At 54.9% G+C, this 16,766-nt stretch overlaps 1 protein-coding gene across 2 annotated transcripts in view; it reads left to right on the top strand.

Moving 5' to 3' along the window:
- The window catches only part of EPHA8 (EPH receptor A8), a 55,840-nt gene extending 39,772 nt beyond the window's left edge, over positions 1 to 16,068 (top strand). Inside the window, exons 6-17 of one of the 2 annotated variants that reach the window (XM_063176897.1) lie at positions 2,961 to 3,085; positions 3,210 to 3,372; positions 4,485 to 4,581; positions 5,223 to 5,290; positions 5,761 to 5,886; positions 6,634 to 6,819; positions 7,428 to 7,489; positions 7,851 to 8,060; positions 10,021 to 10,170; positions 11,896 to 12,086; positions 13,065 to 13,220; positions 14,514 to 16,068. In XM_063176897.1, coding sequence (XP_063032967.1) covers positions 2,961 to 3,085; positions 3,210 to 3,372; positions 4,485 to 4,581; positions 5,223 to 5,290; positions 5,761 to 5,886; positions 6,634 to 6,819; positions 7,428 to 7,489; positions 7,851 to 8,060; positions 10,021 to 10,170; positions 11,896 to 12,086; positions 13,065 to 13,220; positions 14,514 to 14,628 — 1,649 coding nt within the window. In that variant the 3' untranslated portion in view covers positions 14,629 to 16,068. Of the gene's footprint in view, positions 1 to 2,960; positions 3,086 to 3,209; positions 3,373 to 4,484; positions 4,582 to 5,222; positions 5,291 to 5,709; positions 5,887 to 6,633; positions 6,820 to 7,427; positions 7,490 to 7,850; positions 8,061 to 10,020; positions 10,171 to 11,895; positions 12,087 to 13,064; positions 13,221 to 14,513 lie in introns of both variants that reach the window. The other variant, XM_063176896.1, reaches the window with a different exon arrangement.
- The last annotated feature ends 698 nt before the right edge of the window (positions 16,069 to 16,766 follow it).

Raw genomic sequence — 16,766 nt, 5'->3', positions numbered from 1 at the left:
GCCTTGCTGGTTAGTTCATGGCTGGCATGAGAACAGGTCCCTTTGTCACTAATGCCAGCCTGTAGCACTTCTGCAGCATGTGGAAATGGCTCAGTCCTGCTGGCTTGATCCCTCACAATCCCTCCAAGTGCTGATGAGCTGCCTCAGCCTGATGTCTCAGACGGATATGCTCTCAGGAAGTGCTGAGTATTCCTATTTTGACCATTCAGCTGCAAAATGGATTCTGAGCAGGTGCTGTGAAAGCAGCGGGGTTGGGAATTCAGTAGTTCAGCTTCTGTGCTCCAGCTGCTGCATGTGACAGAGCCCCCTGCCCTCCAGGTGGCTGAGGGACCCCAACACTGCACGAGGGAACCTCCTGGCTGCTGTTACCCTTGCCCCCAGCCCCAATGGCTGAGGCAGTGCAGCACAGATTCCCTGGGCTGTTTGGAGGAAAGGCATTGCCCATGCTCCTGCAGTTTAACTGATTCGCACCACTCCACCCTGTCCCATCTCCCCATCTGGTACAGGGTGCTCTGTACCAGCAGCATTTTCTGCTTCTCAGAGGAGCCTTCCCCAATGAGCTAAAATTGCTGCTGCAGTCCCTGTGGCCTCTTTTGGTCTCTGTGCTGCTCTGGTGACACCCCTGCACTGCAGCCATGGCCACTGCAGCTCTGTCTTCCCCAGAGCTGCCACATCCCATTTTTCACCTGACAACGAAGCTCACAAGTGGGGCCCGAAACCTTCCCATGAGTCAGACCCTATGGCTGCACCCGGCCATCACAGCACCCACCACACTCTGGGGAACTCCCAGTGGTTATTTTCCCAGTAGGAAAAGAGGCTGGTGAGTTGGTTCCTTCAACTGTGACAGCTACAGTTCAGGCATGCCTACAGGTACAAGAACAGAGTCACAGGCTCCCAGCTCAGGACTGGGAAGATGACAAATATCTCAGGGCAGCAGAGCACCCCCAGGCACTTTTAGACTGCTGCTCAGACCCTGACCACACTTAGCATTTTCCCTTTCCCTCTTCCTCTGCCCTTCTCTCTTTACCACAGGTAGAACAAGAGGGGACTGTGCAGTAGGGATCTCCTGTTGTGAGCCGCTGGCCCGTTGCCAGTGGCGCGAGAGGCAGCGGTGCCCGACCTTCCAGAAAGGTCTCCAGTAATGGAGCTGCTCGCTCGGTGGCACAGGCACACACACACAACACAGTCACAGGCACACACACACACTGAGTCACTCCAGCACACACACACATCGTCACAGGCACAGTCACACACACACAACCGTTGCAGCACACACACAGTCCCTCCAGCACACACACACAATCACTCCAGCACACAAACACCATCACTGCAGCACACACACAGTCCCTCCAGCACACACACACAATCACTCCAGCACACAAACACCATCAATGCAGCACACACACAGTCACTCCAGCACGCACACACACACAATCATTGCAGCACACATGCAGTCACTCCAGCACACACACACAGTCACAGGCACATGCACACACAGTCCCTCCAGCGCACACACACAATCACTGCAGCACACACGCAGTCACTCCAGCACACACACACACACAATCATTGCAGCACACACACAGTCACTGCAGCACACACACCATCACAGGCACAGTCACACAAGCATTGCAGCACGCACACACAGTCACAGGCACACACACACACACTGAGTCACTCCAGCACACACACACACACACACACACACACTGTCACATCACAGGCACAGTCACACAAACAGTCACTGCAGCACACACACAGAGTCACAGGCACACGCACACACAGTCCCTCCAGCACGCACACACCATCACTGCAGCACACACACACACAATCACTCCAGCACACACACACAGAGTCACGCCAGCACACGTGTGCACGCACACACGCACACACGCGCACACACACACACACACACACACACACACAGTCACACCATCACAGGCACACTCACACACCATCACTGCAGCACACACACACACAATCACTCCAGCACACACACATAGAGTCACGCCAGCACACATGCGCACGCACACACGCACACACACCCACACACACACACACACAGTCACACCATCACAGGCACAGTCACACACCATCACTGCAGCACACACACACACAGTCACTGCAGCACACACTTCAGGTAGCTCTTGTAGAATCACCAATGACAAAGAAGTGGAAAGGGTCTTTGTATAGAGCTCTGAGGAGGAGATTTATTCCAGCCATGCATGAAAGGGTCCAGGGACAAAGATAAAAGAACAGTGAAGGGTCCAGGTTTAAATATGAGGGAGGCCGAGCAGAGCATCAGGGCCAATGGGCTGAGGGCTCAGGGCAGTACGGAGGCAGGACAAGGGGTAGCAGCCAATAGGGTAAAGGGGGCAGGACACTGTGGCCATAGGGGGTCAATGGGTCAGCAGGGAAGGGAGAACACTCTAGGGCATATGCATATAAGGAAAAAGGGGTGGAGAGGCCAACCAGGGAGGTAGAACTGGGGCATATTTGCATACACAGCAAAGCATCCTGGGAGAGGCTTTGCTCAGTTGCCTTGAACAGAGATTTTTCTGACTTAGGGTCTCTCCACCCAAGGACCTGTAATGGACCCTTTTTGTGTAGGCCCAGCAGCCTCCACACTCTCCATGACCTGCAACCACACTGGTCCTTCTCCTTTCTGGCTCCAGATGACAACAAATCACCCATGTCCCCTCCTGCCTGTGCTGGGACAATTCCATCCTCTCCCATCTTCTCAGAGCTGCCTTACTCCATGGGAAAGAGACTGATGCAGCCAAAACAAGGAAAAGCCTGTTTGCAATCCCCATCACAGCCCTCATCTCCACATGGCTTTAATTAAACCAGAAACCTGGTTTAAGCCTGGGGTCCTGCCTGGGGCTCTGGTTCCACCCTTCTCTGTTGCTGTCTCCTGCTGCCCCTCTCAGCAGGCACCTAACCCCCTGTCTGGTCCCCAGCCCCATCACAGGTGGTGGTGGTGCATCAGGAGAGCACAGGCCAGAACAGTGTCACCTTGCTGTGGCAAGAGCCGGACCAGCCCAACGGCATCATCCTGGAGTATGAGATCAAGTACTATGAGAAGGTAACACTGAGCTTGTTTCTCAGGGAGCCCCCTGCTATCAGCCAGCCTTGCACAAGGGCTTCTTTGGAAGACCACGTGGTTGCCGTGCTAATGCAGAGAAGGTTTTGTTGTTGATTTTCTCCAGGACAAGGAAATGCAGAGCTACTCAACTCTGAAATCCAAGAGCACCACTGCCACCATCTCTGGGCTCAAGCCTGCAACCCGCTACATTTTCCAGGTGCGGGCTCGCACCTCTGCTGGCTGCGGGAGGTTCAGTCAGACTGTGGAGGTGGAAACAGGGAAGCCAGGTGAGTGTGCGGACATGTGGGGTGTGGGAAGTGTGGGGCAGGGAGCCTGGGGCCTGTTGATGCCTTTCCCTGTTGTATTTATATTTCTAGACTCCCAGCTCTTGGCTGTCCTGTCTTCTATCATGTCGGGGTCACCACTTGTTGTATTCATATTTCTAGAGTCCCATACCTTCTCTGGCTGGTTTTCTCACACACAACTCTTCACAGCAGTGTTGTTGTTGCTTTTCAGCCAGGGCTCCTCTCCAGCTCTCCCTGGCTGACCCACCCCCTTTTATCCCAGCTACCTCCATGGGCTACAGCTGCCGCCCAATTAAGGACATCACACCTGCAGCCCATTTACAATAACTAGAATTGGGGAAGGGTCACTTATACAATACAGAGATCTTTTACTGCAATACATACATTTACTCAGGCCCCTATACTTCTCCATGGCCACTGTTCCTCTGCCACACAGGGAGGGGACCTGAAGGCACATCCCCCCAGTGTTTCAGCTTGCAGGGATTGCTACAGGTTACATTCCTGACATGTTTGGAACAAGAGGAAACAGACTCAAGTTGAAACGGGGTTCAGGTTGGACAATAGGAAATATTTCTTCACTGAAAGAAGATACTGGAGCAGGCTGCCCAGGACAGTGGTAGAGTCACCATGCCTGGAAGTGCTCACTCAATCTGTTGATATGGCACCTGGGGACATGTTTAAGTGATGGCCTTGGCCATGCTGGGTTAATGGTTGCACTCAATGATCCTAGAGGTCTTTTCCAACCTTAATGATTCTGTGATTCTATGCTTATACATCAGAAAGTAGAGGGAGGAAGGATGGAACAGTTAGGGCAGGGAAGACCTGGAGAGGTCCTGAGGCTCCAGTCTCCTCTCTGTACTGTTTTGCTGTGTCACCATGGCTTTCTCAGATCTCTCCTTGATTTCCCCATATGTAAACAGTCCCTGTACACTGGGAGAGGCTCAAAACTGGGAATAGGTGGGACAGTGCTTCATCTTTGAAGACCATTACCGCAATGCCAGCCCAAGGCTTGTCTTTGACGACCATGGGGTGGGTATGTGCCTGAGCTCAGCAGTGAATTCCAGCCCAGTCCCTTCCTACCCTGCTTTTTCCAGTGTCTCTCCGGTACGACACGATGACGATTGTCTGGATCTGTCTGTCACTCATCACTGGCCTTGTCACCTTGCTGCTGGTTCTGATCTGCAAGAAGAGGTAAGAGTTTTGTTGAGGCTAGTGAGGCTTCCTGGAGGTCTCCAGCAGGGACAGGAGGGAGGGGAGAACTTGGGCACAACTTTTCTCCTTTCAGTTTGTCCAGAGCATCTATAGGTCCAGGGTTAATAAGCAGCCAAGAGACTTCTTTTAAGGGTCACCACTTTCCCTGAGGCAGAGCCAGTCTTCAGATCTTCTCCTCATGCCAGCAGGCTGAATAGTAATAAATCAGTGTGTACATTATAATGTATGATATACGGAATGTCAGTAGCACGAGCAATAGCAATACCAGTACCAGAACCACTACCAGTACAAGAGCTGACTGGATGGACTGGTGGGTAGGTCAGGGGTGGAGAGATCTTTTCTACAGCAGACAGATCCAAGGGAGACTGTGTGCTTTGTATGAGCATGCTGAGCCAGGCACATGAAGCACACTTGCTTTTAGCACTGCCAAGCCTTGGAGAGCACCTGGAGAGCGCCCAAGTGTCCGTGTAGTGAGATGCAGGGATGCAGCTGGTGGATGGCCAAGTGTTTTCTCTGCCTGCCCACAGCCCCAGCATGCACTGCCTTCCACCCTGCTTTTGGAATGCTTGTGGGGGTGACGGATGGGGGCTTCTCTTCTGACCCTTGTCCTCCTGTGGCAGGCACTGTGGGTACAGCAAGGCTTTCCAGGACTCTGATGAGGAGAAGATGCATTATCAGAATGGGCAAGGTAGGGCACTCTCTGGGAAGAACTCCAGCCCCATGGATGGACAGAGATGGACTGTTACCCCCTGACAGAGCTGTGGTTTCCAGGGGGAAGGGTTTTGTATCTTGCCTCCTTCTGGGAACCTGTCTTAGGAGACTTGAGTGATCTGATCCCAGGGGCATCCTGGTAATGGGGTTTGAAATGTTGACCATTGTGCACTGAGTGTGCAGCAGGATCATCCCAGAGAGCAGCAGGCCAGGGGCAGGAGTGGGGGAGTGGGACAATCATGTGGAGAACACCTGGGCAGCCAGGCCCTGAACTGCTCTGGGGACCCTGCCGCACCAAAGCGTGACTTAGGGTTCCTTGTGCTGCATCTCCATGGCTCCTCAGCCTGCCCTGCCCCTGCCCACCCTCTGCCCTGTGGCTGGTGTCCCTCCTCCCAGCAGGGCTGCCTGAGAGTGCTGATCTCCTCTCTCCACTTTGCAACCCGGCAGTGAAGTTCCCCGAGTCCAAGTTCTATGTGGACCCCCACACATACGAGGACCCCTGCCAAGCTGTGCATGAGTTCACCCGTGAAATAGAGGCCTCCCGGATCAAGATTGAGAAGGTCATCGGGTCTGGTGAGTGCTGGTGCCCAGCTGCCCCTTTGCTTGGCGTCTGCTCAGGGAAATCCATGCTCTGAGGCTGAGCTGTGCTCCTGGCCCACTGGGATCAGAGCCGTGCTCAGCAGGGCTTCATCTGCTCCTGAGCCTTGTGAGATCAAAACCTTGGACAGAGTGGGGGTTTGCGGGAGTGAAATAAACCCTTTGGAGCAGCCTGGTGCGGGAGCTTGCTCGTCAGCAGGTGTGGGGCTGGTGGCTCAGGCTGACACAGCAGATGGCTCAGCCTGTCCCCATGGGTGTCCCAGCATGCACCCATGAAAAAACCTGGGTGACAAGATGCAAATGAAATTGCAAGCAAAATGGCACATTTTCAGAACAAAAGGGAATTTTGCATAGGAACAGGGACTTTCTGAGAAACACAGTGCAGAGCTGGAGCTGGAACTTCATCAGCAGCACCCTGAGGGCCGAACCCAGAGGAATGATGCCACTGTAATCACTGCCCTTGGCCCATTGCCTTCAGTGACAGGCACCAGAGAGAGGTGGTTTCAGATGTTCCCACCCTCCCTGAGCTAGAAACAAGAGCTTATCAATCCTTTCAGAGGATTGAATCCTGGAGGGGTTGGAGGGGATTGAAATCCAGACTGAAACCCAGAGGGACTGAGGCATGCTGTGAGTATGCTGACAGGCTGGATGATTCCTGGTGTTGGTGGGTGAGCACAAGAAGCTGAGGAGCTCTCCATGCTCCCACTTTCCCTTGCCTTGCAGGGGAGTCTGGAGAGGTGTGCTACGGCCGCCTGAAGCTGCCAGGGAAGAGGGAGATTCCCGTGGCCATCAAAGCACTGAAGGCTGGCTACACAGAGAAGCAGAGACGGGACTTCCTGAGCGAGGCCAGCATCATGGCACAGTTCGACCACCCCAACGTCATCCACCTGGAGGGGGTGGTCACCAGGAGTACGTGGCTGGCAGGGGAGGGAGTGTATGGCAGAGCAGAGCTGGGATGCATCTCCCTGTGGGCAGCCTGGGAGATGTGGGTCAGGGCTCACTTTGGGTGCACTCCAGCTTTCACTGCCCCAGTGGCTTTTCAGATTTGTGCATTTACCTGGGACAGCCATGCCGTTGCCTTCTCTTCCAGAACAAAGTTCCCCATGGCAGTTCCACACCGTGCTCTGCAGCGTGCTCCAGATCATTGTTGGTTTGGGAGATGTCCTACTCAAAGGCATTTATTTTAAAGGCTGCCTGTACTGAATCATAATTTGAAGTCTTCCTCCAAAAAGGCACATTCTGATGCAAAGGCTCACACTAATGGCATGCAAATTTCAGCAGGGTAACAAAACTGACCTAGCCATGTCAGTAGCACCTGGAGGGAGGGATACCTGTCTGGGTTGTTGCCATATCCCCGTCATTGGGCCAGTCCTGCCCACTGCAGTGGTGACACCAGTCTGAGGGGCTGCAGAAGACCCACAGACCTGAATTCATGTCTCTCCAAGTGAAAACCTGGCACTGGGCTTCTTGGAGGAAGGTGACTTCTCTGCTAACTTGACCTCCCTTGTCTTCTGCAGGCAAATTGGTAATGATTGTTACTGAATACATGGAGAACGGCTCGCTAGACACCTTCCTCAGGGTAAGGAGTGAGTTTGTATTTACATTCACTGCACATCCCCTGGGGTTGGTTCCTGCTCCTCAGCCTCAGAGCCAGTGAAACCCCTGTTTTAGAGAGAGCTGTGGGTGCTGGGCCCTCACCTCTCCAGCAGACACAGGCTCCAGGCATTGTGTCTGGCTCCATGAAGTGACACTGCAAAAGCTGAGCACGTGTCACAGGCACTGCGAGGGCAGGAAGTGGGCAGGGGCACAAGCAGGAGGCAGTGGGCTCAGAGGATATGCAAAGCCAAAGATGAGAGGCACTGGAGGCTGTTTTAATGACAGGAGCACCAACAGGATGGTGGTGAGCACCACAAGCGAACTCTGGGTTATTTCCTTTCCAGAAACACGACGGGCAATTCACCATCATCCAGCTGGTGGGGATGCTGCGGGGCATTGGGGCAGGCATGAGGTACCTGTCTGACCTGGGCTACGTGCACCGGGACCTGGCTGCCCGCAACATCCTGGTCAACAGCAACCTGGTGTGCAAGGTGTCTGACTTCGGCCTCTCCCGCATCCTGGAGGACGACCCCGACGCTGCCTACACCACCACGGTGGGTGGCTCACAGGGCTGGTCCCTGCTGCCCCAGACACATGGAAAAGTCAGAGATTCTCAAGTGAGAATAGGTAGGGCAGGAATGGCAGTGTCACTTCCTGCTGATATCTGAGCCAACAGTTCAAACCCAAAGAGCTCCTGAGCCTTAAAGCAGTGTCCTTCGCACAGGGACATCCCAGAACTGAGTGTGCAGTGAACAAGGAGCAGCAGGACGGCAGGACAGGGAGTTATCAAACATCCCCAGCCAACTGCTCCCATGGGTGTGTGTGGCCTCTTTGTGCCCACTGGAGTCCTTCCCTAGGCTCTGTAGCTCCATCCACTCCACAGTTGTCCTAGAGCCCTCGATCCATAGCGGGGTGTTCTGGTCTACCCTTCAACACTGTGGCCACACACTGGTTTTCCCATGTGACTGTGCCTCATTCATGGATGTGGGAAAGGTGGGAATTGATTTTGCAACCTGTGGTTTTATTTCATGCAGGACACTTTTGTCTGCGAAGCCCTGTTGAGATTTTTCTGGCCAACCTGGCAGCTCTGTTTCTTGATGTCCACCTCCATGGGAGGTCATTAGGAGCAAAATGAAATACATTTTCATGAAATACATAGAATATGTTAAATAAATCAAGCTCTCTTTACTCTTCTCTAGCCATGAAAAGAATTAGTGTGCTCCCCTGGAACACATCTGGTAGACAGACTGTTCCTGATGGAGGCCAGTTTGGCGCTGTAGCAGAGGAGTCTGAGCATCATATCTCAGAAGGACCAAGACTAAGAAGCAGAAAGAGCTTCAGGCTCCTTTGGGGTGGCTGATGTTGAGCATGTCCCAGAGCAGCTGTAGCTCTGAGGGATGAGTGCACCATGGCCCAGTCTAAAGAACGTGGCCTTTCATGGTCTTTGCATGGCTTCAGCAAAGTGGAGAAGCTGAGCCAGAGGGGCTCCCTCTGTGTGTGTGTCTATGCATTCATCTGCTCCTTCTGGTATCTCAGGAAACCGCATGTCATTCCAGATAATTTCACTTTGGGCAAGGTTCCTGCTGCTTGGTTTCTGGTGCTTTGAGGTACCTTGGTGCAGTGAAACCCACCAGAGGTGGTTGCTCTGGAGGAAGATTGGATAGTGCATAGTGTGGGCAGAGCTGAACCCCAAGGATGCGGTGCCAGAGTCAGATCTCTGATGAGGTCTCAGTCAGGGTACCCCACAAACGCGGTTTCTTTTGTGTTCAGAAACTTGTATTCCTCCTGTGTTGTCTTCAACATGCTCAGGATATTGCTTCACCCAAGGAACTCTCCCAAAAGACACATTGTTCATCCTCAGTTCTTATCAAGGCATGTGCCTGAGCAGGCAGGACTCAGTTGGGTGGAGGCAGCTCTCCCTACACAGGCGTCCCTCAATGGTGGTGGCACATCATTCCTGTGCCAGGGCTCTGGAAGCCCACCCAATGTCCCCTACGCTGCACCTTTCCTCTTCAGATGGCTGGCAACCGCACTTCCAACTTAAAAGCATTCTTAGTCCATATATTGCCGATTTTTGCCAGCATGGTCCTTGAATTGAATGCATCTGCCTTTTCAGTCCTTGCCTGTCAAAGTGGGGAAGGACAGGGAGCACATCCCATCACTCTCCCTGTCTGCTCAGATCGGGCTCTCTGCTTGCACACAGAGTCAGCTCTGTGCTTGTGTGCTCTGGTAGCCCAGGGCTCCTCTTCATCACTTTGAATTCCTTGTCTCTTGAGCACCGGGGAACCAAATTGTGCATGAAGACCTTGTAAAAGAGCACAGTGTTCTCCTTGCTCTGCTGGAAACACCTTGAAGTTGTCCTTCACATACCCCTCTGGGCTTCTTTTGGGCAGATTCCCTCCTCAGTCCTTTTTAGAAGATGCCACCCCAGCTTGTCCAAGAGCTGTCCCAGCTGAAGAGCTCGGGATGCTGAGCCCTGCCCGCTCTGAGCCCCCACTGTCACTCCTTTTCCAGGGGGGGAAGATCCCGATCCGCTGGACGGCTCCCGAGGCCATCGCGTACCGCAAGTTCTCCTCGGCCAGCGACGTGTGGAGCTACGGCATCGTCATGTGGGAGGTGCTGGCCTACGGCGAGCGGCCCTACTGGAACATGACCAACCGCGACGTGAGTGCCGCCAGCTGCCCCTCCTGCCCTCCCAGCCGGCCTGGGGCTGGCAGCAGGGCCCAAGGATCAGCTCTTGCCTCTCTAAACATCCCCCAGGGCCGTGCACAGGGTGCATGTCCCCTCTGTGCCGACAGCACTCCATCCCTGCACTGCACAGCCTTTGCCTTTGCGGCCCTGTGGCACCCAGGAGTGACCAGAGCTCATATATGGACCTACCTGCTGGCCCTTCCCAATCCTGCCTCATTCTGGGGACACTGACTTAAGTTCCCAGTACAGATACAGGCAGGGAGATCGCTGCCACACTGGCTGTGTGCTCTGTGGCTGTCTGCAATCCTGCCTTTCTGCTGGCTGGAGAGAGCCAGCTCATGTTGTGCCACATTTCCCAGTCCCTGGGAGGGGTCAGGGCTTCCTAGGATCACTGCAGCCCCACTGGACCAGCCTGCCAGTTCCACTGCTGGGCATCCATCCCTTCCACTGTCCGAATGAGGCTGCTGAGAGCCTCAGCCTAGCACCACCCAGCTGGAGGCTTTGGGCTTGTCTGAGTTGGGTGGAACCATTCTCACCTCAAGAGTAGCATAAAATCTGAAGGAAAATGTAGGTTATAATCCTGACCACAACCTGAGGGCAAAATTTTCAAGAGGAGGCAGTAAAATGAGTATTTTGGCTCTGCAGAACTCACAGGACTCCTTTTTTTACCTATGAGTACTACAAATGTCCCCCTGTGCTGGGAGCCTCCTCTCTTCCTATTTTTTTTTTATTTTGTGGTGGCTTTGGTGACAGTAGGGCATGAATGCAGTGGCTTACACTACCCCCTCCACAAAATTTCTTCAAGCAGCATTTCCTCCAGCCTTGCTGACCAGTGCCACACCCCAGCTGTAGAAAAACTGAGTGTGAGTGCAGCCCTCATGGCTTGTCTGCTGGAGGAAAGCTGCAATATTTTAGGCCACTGGACCACTAAACAACTCCGTTGTCATAGCACTGATTTCCTGTGTGTGTGTGATGTCCAGTAAAGGTCTCCCCTGCCTGCAGAGCAGGCTTTGCCCCCAAGCAAGGCAGGCCCATCCCTATAGCTCAGTCCCTCTTGGATACAGAGTGCCCGAATGCCCAGGCTGCTCATAGCCACTGCTGCCTTAAGCAAGCTCAGTGGATTTCAGCTCTTTAGTGATTATCAGCTCTCTTATGATTTCAGCTCTTGGCTTGCTTGCTAAGGTGCCAGAGGGCTATGGGGAGAAGCAGACGAGAGAGAAGAGAAGGAGAGGTCCTGGTGGTTCCACAGCGATGGTTTATTGAGGGGTCTGTTCCAGCAACAGCTCTTCTTCTCCTAAACGGGCTAAAACAGCCCCTTTTTATCGGGTAAAGGGGGATCCAAACTTGCCCAGTAGTAAGGGTTAGGGGAAAGTGACCTATGGGGTTACAGAGATAAGCTGGGGTCTGAGAGGCAGAAGACAGGAGTTTATTTTGCTGTCTCATCATGACTCAGCAATTCCTACTGTTAAGTCTCAGCCCTCCACGGGGTCTTAGACAATTCTATGGGGTCTGCTACAGTCCAGCCCGCTGCCAGCTCTGCACAGAGCCTGCAGGCAGCCACTCACTTGTTTAGCACGGAGCTTGTGCACATCCCTCTGCTTCCCATCCCGCGGCCCCAGCAGCTTCCATGGACCTTCCCGTCGGTGGGGCTGGAGTGGGACGGGGTGCAGCCCCACTGCAGCTGTGGCTTCCTTGCAGGTCATCACCTCGGTGGAGGAAGGCTACCGCCTGCCTGCGCCCATGGGCTGCCCCAGCCCCCTGCACCAGCTGATGCTGGACTGCTGGCAGAAGGAGCGCAGCGAGCGGCCTCGCTTCTCCCACATTGTGGGCATCCTGGACAAGCTGATCCGCAACCCCGACAGCCTCAAGTGCACAGGCACCATCAACAGGTGAGGGCTCCCAGGCGCCTGTGTGAGCAGGGCCCAATGACCTGATCCTGTTCAGAGCATGTGGGCTGCAGTTCTGACTGGCTGTAGCACCAGTGGCTGCCCTTGGGAGCATGGATGTGCACAGGGCCCATGGACAGAGGCTGTGGTGAGTAGGGAGGAACTTCCTGCACTTCATCCCCTTGCTCCCACCACAGCATCCCCATGCCAAGGCCAAGGAAGTGCAGCAGTGCCAATGCAGCAGCATCCCTGACTTTACCTGCCTGCTAGGGCTGTCTCTGTCCTGCTCTGCACGATCTGCAGATCAGCTGTGTCACAGCTGTGTGCCCACGTGGGCAGGAGAACAGTGGCATCTGGAGTAATGTGGCCAGCAGGACCAGGGCAGTGATTGCCCCCCTGTGCTGGGCACTGGTGAGGCCCCACCTTGAATCCTGGGGTCAGTTCTGGGCTCTTCATGACAAGACAAAAATGGAGGGATAGAGTGTGTTCAGAGCTGGGGAAGGGTCTGGAGCACCCTGGCTCCAGACTGAGGGAGCTGGGAGGGGCTCAGCTTGGGGAAAAGGAGGCTCAGTGGGACCTTCTGGCTCTCCACAACTCCCCAGCAGGAGGGGTCAGCCAGGCAGCAGTTGGCCTCTGGTCCAGGAATGAGGACAGGAAAAGAGAAAATGGCCTCAAGTTGTGCCACAGGAGGTTTAGGTTTGATATTAGGGAAAACTTTTTCACACAAAGGCTGGTCAGGTCCTGGCACAGGCTGCCCTGGGCAGTGGTGAAGTCATCGCCCCTGGAGGTGTGGATGTGGCACTTGGGGACACGGTTTAGTGGCAGCCCTTGCAGTGCTGAGTCAGCAGTTGGAGTTGATGATGTTAGAGGGCTTTTCCAACCTTAATGCTTTCCTGATTACATAGCTGCATTCAGGTGGCCCTACAGCCTGCTCACCTTGGACCAACGTTTCTCATCTAACCCCTTCTGTTCTGCTCCCAGGTTCACCCAGACACGCCTGGACAGGGGTCTCCTGGACCTGAGCAGCTGCCTGACTGTGGAGGACTGGCTGGACTCCATCCGCCTGGGGCACTACCGCGACAACTTCGCCATGGCTGGCTACTCCTCCCTGGGCATGGTGATGCACATGAACCTCGAGTGAGTAGCAGGGAGCCAGCAGTGCTGTCTGGGTGTGCCCAGGCCCACAGCAACTCCCCAGCCCCAAACAGTGACCTCCTGCCTCTGCTGGCTCGGCCTGGCTGGTCCCTGGGGCTGGAGAGGTATCTCCAGGCACAGGGTGGTGAGACCTGGGACAGTGTCCAAGGCTGCACTGAGCTTTGAGGGAAGGTGTGTGAGTTGTACTGAGAGGCTGTGAGCTCCAAGTCACCTCCAGTGCTCTGTGGTGGCTCTCCAATGTCACCATAGGGCCATAGGAGGTAATTCAGGTTGCAAGGTGCTCCAGGTTGGGTTGCTCACCCAGCCTCCTGGTCAGAGCAGGGTCAGGCAGGGGGTTTCTGTCTTCTTGTGCTTCTCATCTTTGTTTTCCCTGCAAAAGGCACCTCTGGACTAGAGTGTGGCTGTGCTATTCTGCACAGCTTCTCCAGGATCACTGGGAAACAACCTTAGCTGGGCATTACCTTGGAGCTTTGTCAGACCCCCATGCACAGGACTGGCTCCCTGCTCAGTGCAGCCATGAGTGAGACATCACTGGAAGGTCATTCACACATTACCAAGGGTGGGTTAAGTAGATAGAGCTGGAGAAGATCTGTCTCATCACCCTCCTGCTGTAAGGAGCTTGATTTCCCACCTGTCTAGGGAGTTTCCAAGTGGAGTATCCAAGCAGTACCAGAAAAGAAGGCAATTATGCCAGCTCCTGCCCTTATATCTGCTTACATCTCTCATCCCTTGCTGTTACCAGGAGTGACAGCCTGTTCAGCCTCTAAGGAGCCTTGTTCCCTGTCCAAAGGCAGGGAGCTGCTGGACAGGGGTTCCTGTGGCAGTGAAAGGGAAGGCAGAGAGATACAGAGAGTTGTCATGTGCATTGCTCAGGGCTGTACATGAGCCCTTTGCTCTGGGATTGAGCTGATAGGGATCCTTGTTTGTCATGCACATCAGAGAATCTTCTGAATGGGGAAGGCTCATCATCCATCCTTCTGACTGGGCTATCTGAGGGCATCTCACTAAAACTGAATCCAATTTCACAGCATTGATCTTGTCACCTGTGAGCCTGTCAGGAGTGATGCTGCTCCTGCTCCCACAGGGCTGTCACAGGAGGGCATGTCCAAGAGAATGGCAGTCTGCCTGTCCCTGGGAGAATGCCCATGGACCCTGGGCAGGACCAGCCTTGTGCTGATGTGCAGGTGGAGCAGAGCCAGGCACAGGCTGCTCCATGGTGCAGTTGTCTCCCTGGGGCCTGGCTCAGGTGTCTTTGACAGCGTCTTTGTTCTCCAGGGATGTTCGGAGTCTGGGCATCACCATGATGGGCCACCAGAAGAAGATCTTGAGCAGCATCCAGGCCATGAGATCCCAGCTGCTGAACACAAACGGCCCCAGGAGGCATCTCTGACCAAAAGCTCTGCAGAGCTGCATCAGGCACTCCTTAACACTCACCCTGGCAAAGGGGCTGCAGGGGGGTGAGCAGGAACAGGGGCGCCAGCAGCTGGAGCCCTGCCAGCATCTCTGTGATTTCAGCATTGGTGGAAATGTGGTGTTCCAGATACCTTGGGGGTCCTGCTGCATCCTTCCCCCAGGGGAAGGGGGGAGCAGCCTTCCAAGCAGGCCCATCATGATTCTGCCATTTCCCTGTGGGACTGGGGGTGTCCCCACAGCTGTGCAGGACTGGAGACAACCCCTTCACCCAGTGGGATGGACCTTCTCCTGCAGGTGCAGGAGCATCAGCCACATCAGCAATAAGCAGGAGCAGTGGGCTGGGCTTGCCGTGGCACACAGCTCCTGTGGGTCAGGCAGCTCCTGGGATCTCTGAACTGAGCAGGATCTGCACCCTGCACACAGCAGGGCCTGCCCTGCTCCCTGCACCTCCCAGCACGCTCCAGCCTGGGCCTCCCCAGCTGCATCTGCCTGAAGGTGACTCCATGGTCCACCTCCACCGAGAGCAGGAGGCCAGGGCACAGAAAACAAGGTGGCAGTGCCAGGAGCACCTGGCTCTGCCCTCGGACCATCCTGCCCAGCTGGGAGGAGAGTTGTCCAGGGCCTTCTGCCTGGAGACTCAAGAAGCCCTGGAGTGCTGCAGGACACTCTCCACCTCTTCAAGCCACCAGCACTACTCCATGGATCCAGCACAGCCCTCTAGGCAGCCCAGGCATATTTTCTAGGGCCACAAGCTCAGGTTTCTTTGCCAGCAGAATCGTCCTGGCCTCCCCCAGAAGAGAGAGGAAAGGCAGAGTGTGCTCCCATGTCACATGACAGAGGGACAGAGAAACAGCTCTGCTTTGTTCTTACACTGTCCTGGAGAGGCCCAGGAGCTGTGCCATCACCTGGCTGCCAGCGCCCAGGGCTGCTCATCACCTGCAGAGGAGGGTTCCTGGCCATGTTTCCAGCTGCAATCACAGCATCCTGTGCTGGGACAGAGGCTCTGGGCACAGGATCTCCCTGCTGGTGACCCTGGGAGAGTGGTCTGTCCTCCACAGGAGCATCTCTCTGGGTGAGCTTGCCTGGTGCTGAGCAGTGGCCTCCAGAGATGTGTGGAGCTGGTCCAAGAGGCTGAGCTGGGTGCAGAGCTGCACATGAACGGGGGAGTGGGGCAGGCTGTGGGCTGGGAGTTTCCTTTTGGTGTAAATACAATTTTCTATGGGTTTGGGAGCTGTTTTACTGAAGTAGGATGTTAGGTACACAAAATGGTCTCAAAGCACAGAAGCCTCAGTTGTGGGGCTGATCTCACTGCAAAAAACACCTGCTGGGAGCAAGGCTGGGGGTGACAGGAGGGGAGGGACACTGGGGAGGAGCCTCAGTCCCTGCAGGGTCCAGCCTGACCACAGCAGCCTGTCCTTGCCACGGCACAGCAAAGCCAGCAGCACTCCAGTGCAGGTGCTGTGGGATGTGGCCTGGGGGCTGCTCCTGCCAGGCCACAGGGGCACAGGGGGGTGGGGGGTGGGTTAAAGCCATTTCTCAGCTGCAATAATCCTGGCTAAACCAGCCTGTCCGGGGCTGGCTTGGCTGTCCATGCAGAGCACTTGTGTGCTGATGGATTCTCTGACTATGGTGGGTATTTTACTTCTTCCTATGGAAGCTTTCTGTGAGGGGGACAGATGCAATGTGTTGTTTCATTCGTATTGCACCCTGCATCCTGCACTCAGCCCTGGCACACTCCCTCCCCACAGCCAGCGTGTGATGAAGCTCAGCCGAGCCCTGCAGCACAGGGGGCTGGTGCTGGCCCTGTCCTCTCTTCCCAACATTTGGGACTCTGTCATGGACACCTGTGAGAGCAGAGGCCAGAGCAGTGCCACACCTGTGTCCTTGGGGTTTGCCGGGCAGCCCCAGCCAGGTGGGCTGCAGGATCTGAGGCTGGGAGCTGCCAGATGGCCCCTTTGCAGGTGGTTCATGAGTCAGATCCTGCAGTGTGGGGTCCCTGCGCTGCTCCTGGCTGTGGGGATGGTGGGGCAGGGTTTGCCTTTTATGTTCAGAGTGTGTGCTTCCCCCTGGACAATAAAAATCCCTCTTTCCGTGATCCATCTCCTTGCCTGTTAC

This window comes from Melospiza melodia, chromosome 26 (genome assembly GCF_035770615.1).
Source record: "Melospiza melodia melodia isolate bMelMel2 chromosome 26, bMelMel2.pri, whole genome shotgun sequence".
In the NCBI taxonomy this organism is placed as follows: domain Eukaryota; kingdom Metazoa; phylum Chordata; class Aves; order Passeriformes; family Passerellidae; genus Melospiza; species Melospiza melodia.
The sequence above is the reverse complement of the archived record's forward strand: the minus strand, read 5'-3'. Positions and strand labels throughout refer to the sequence as shown.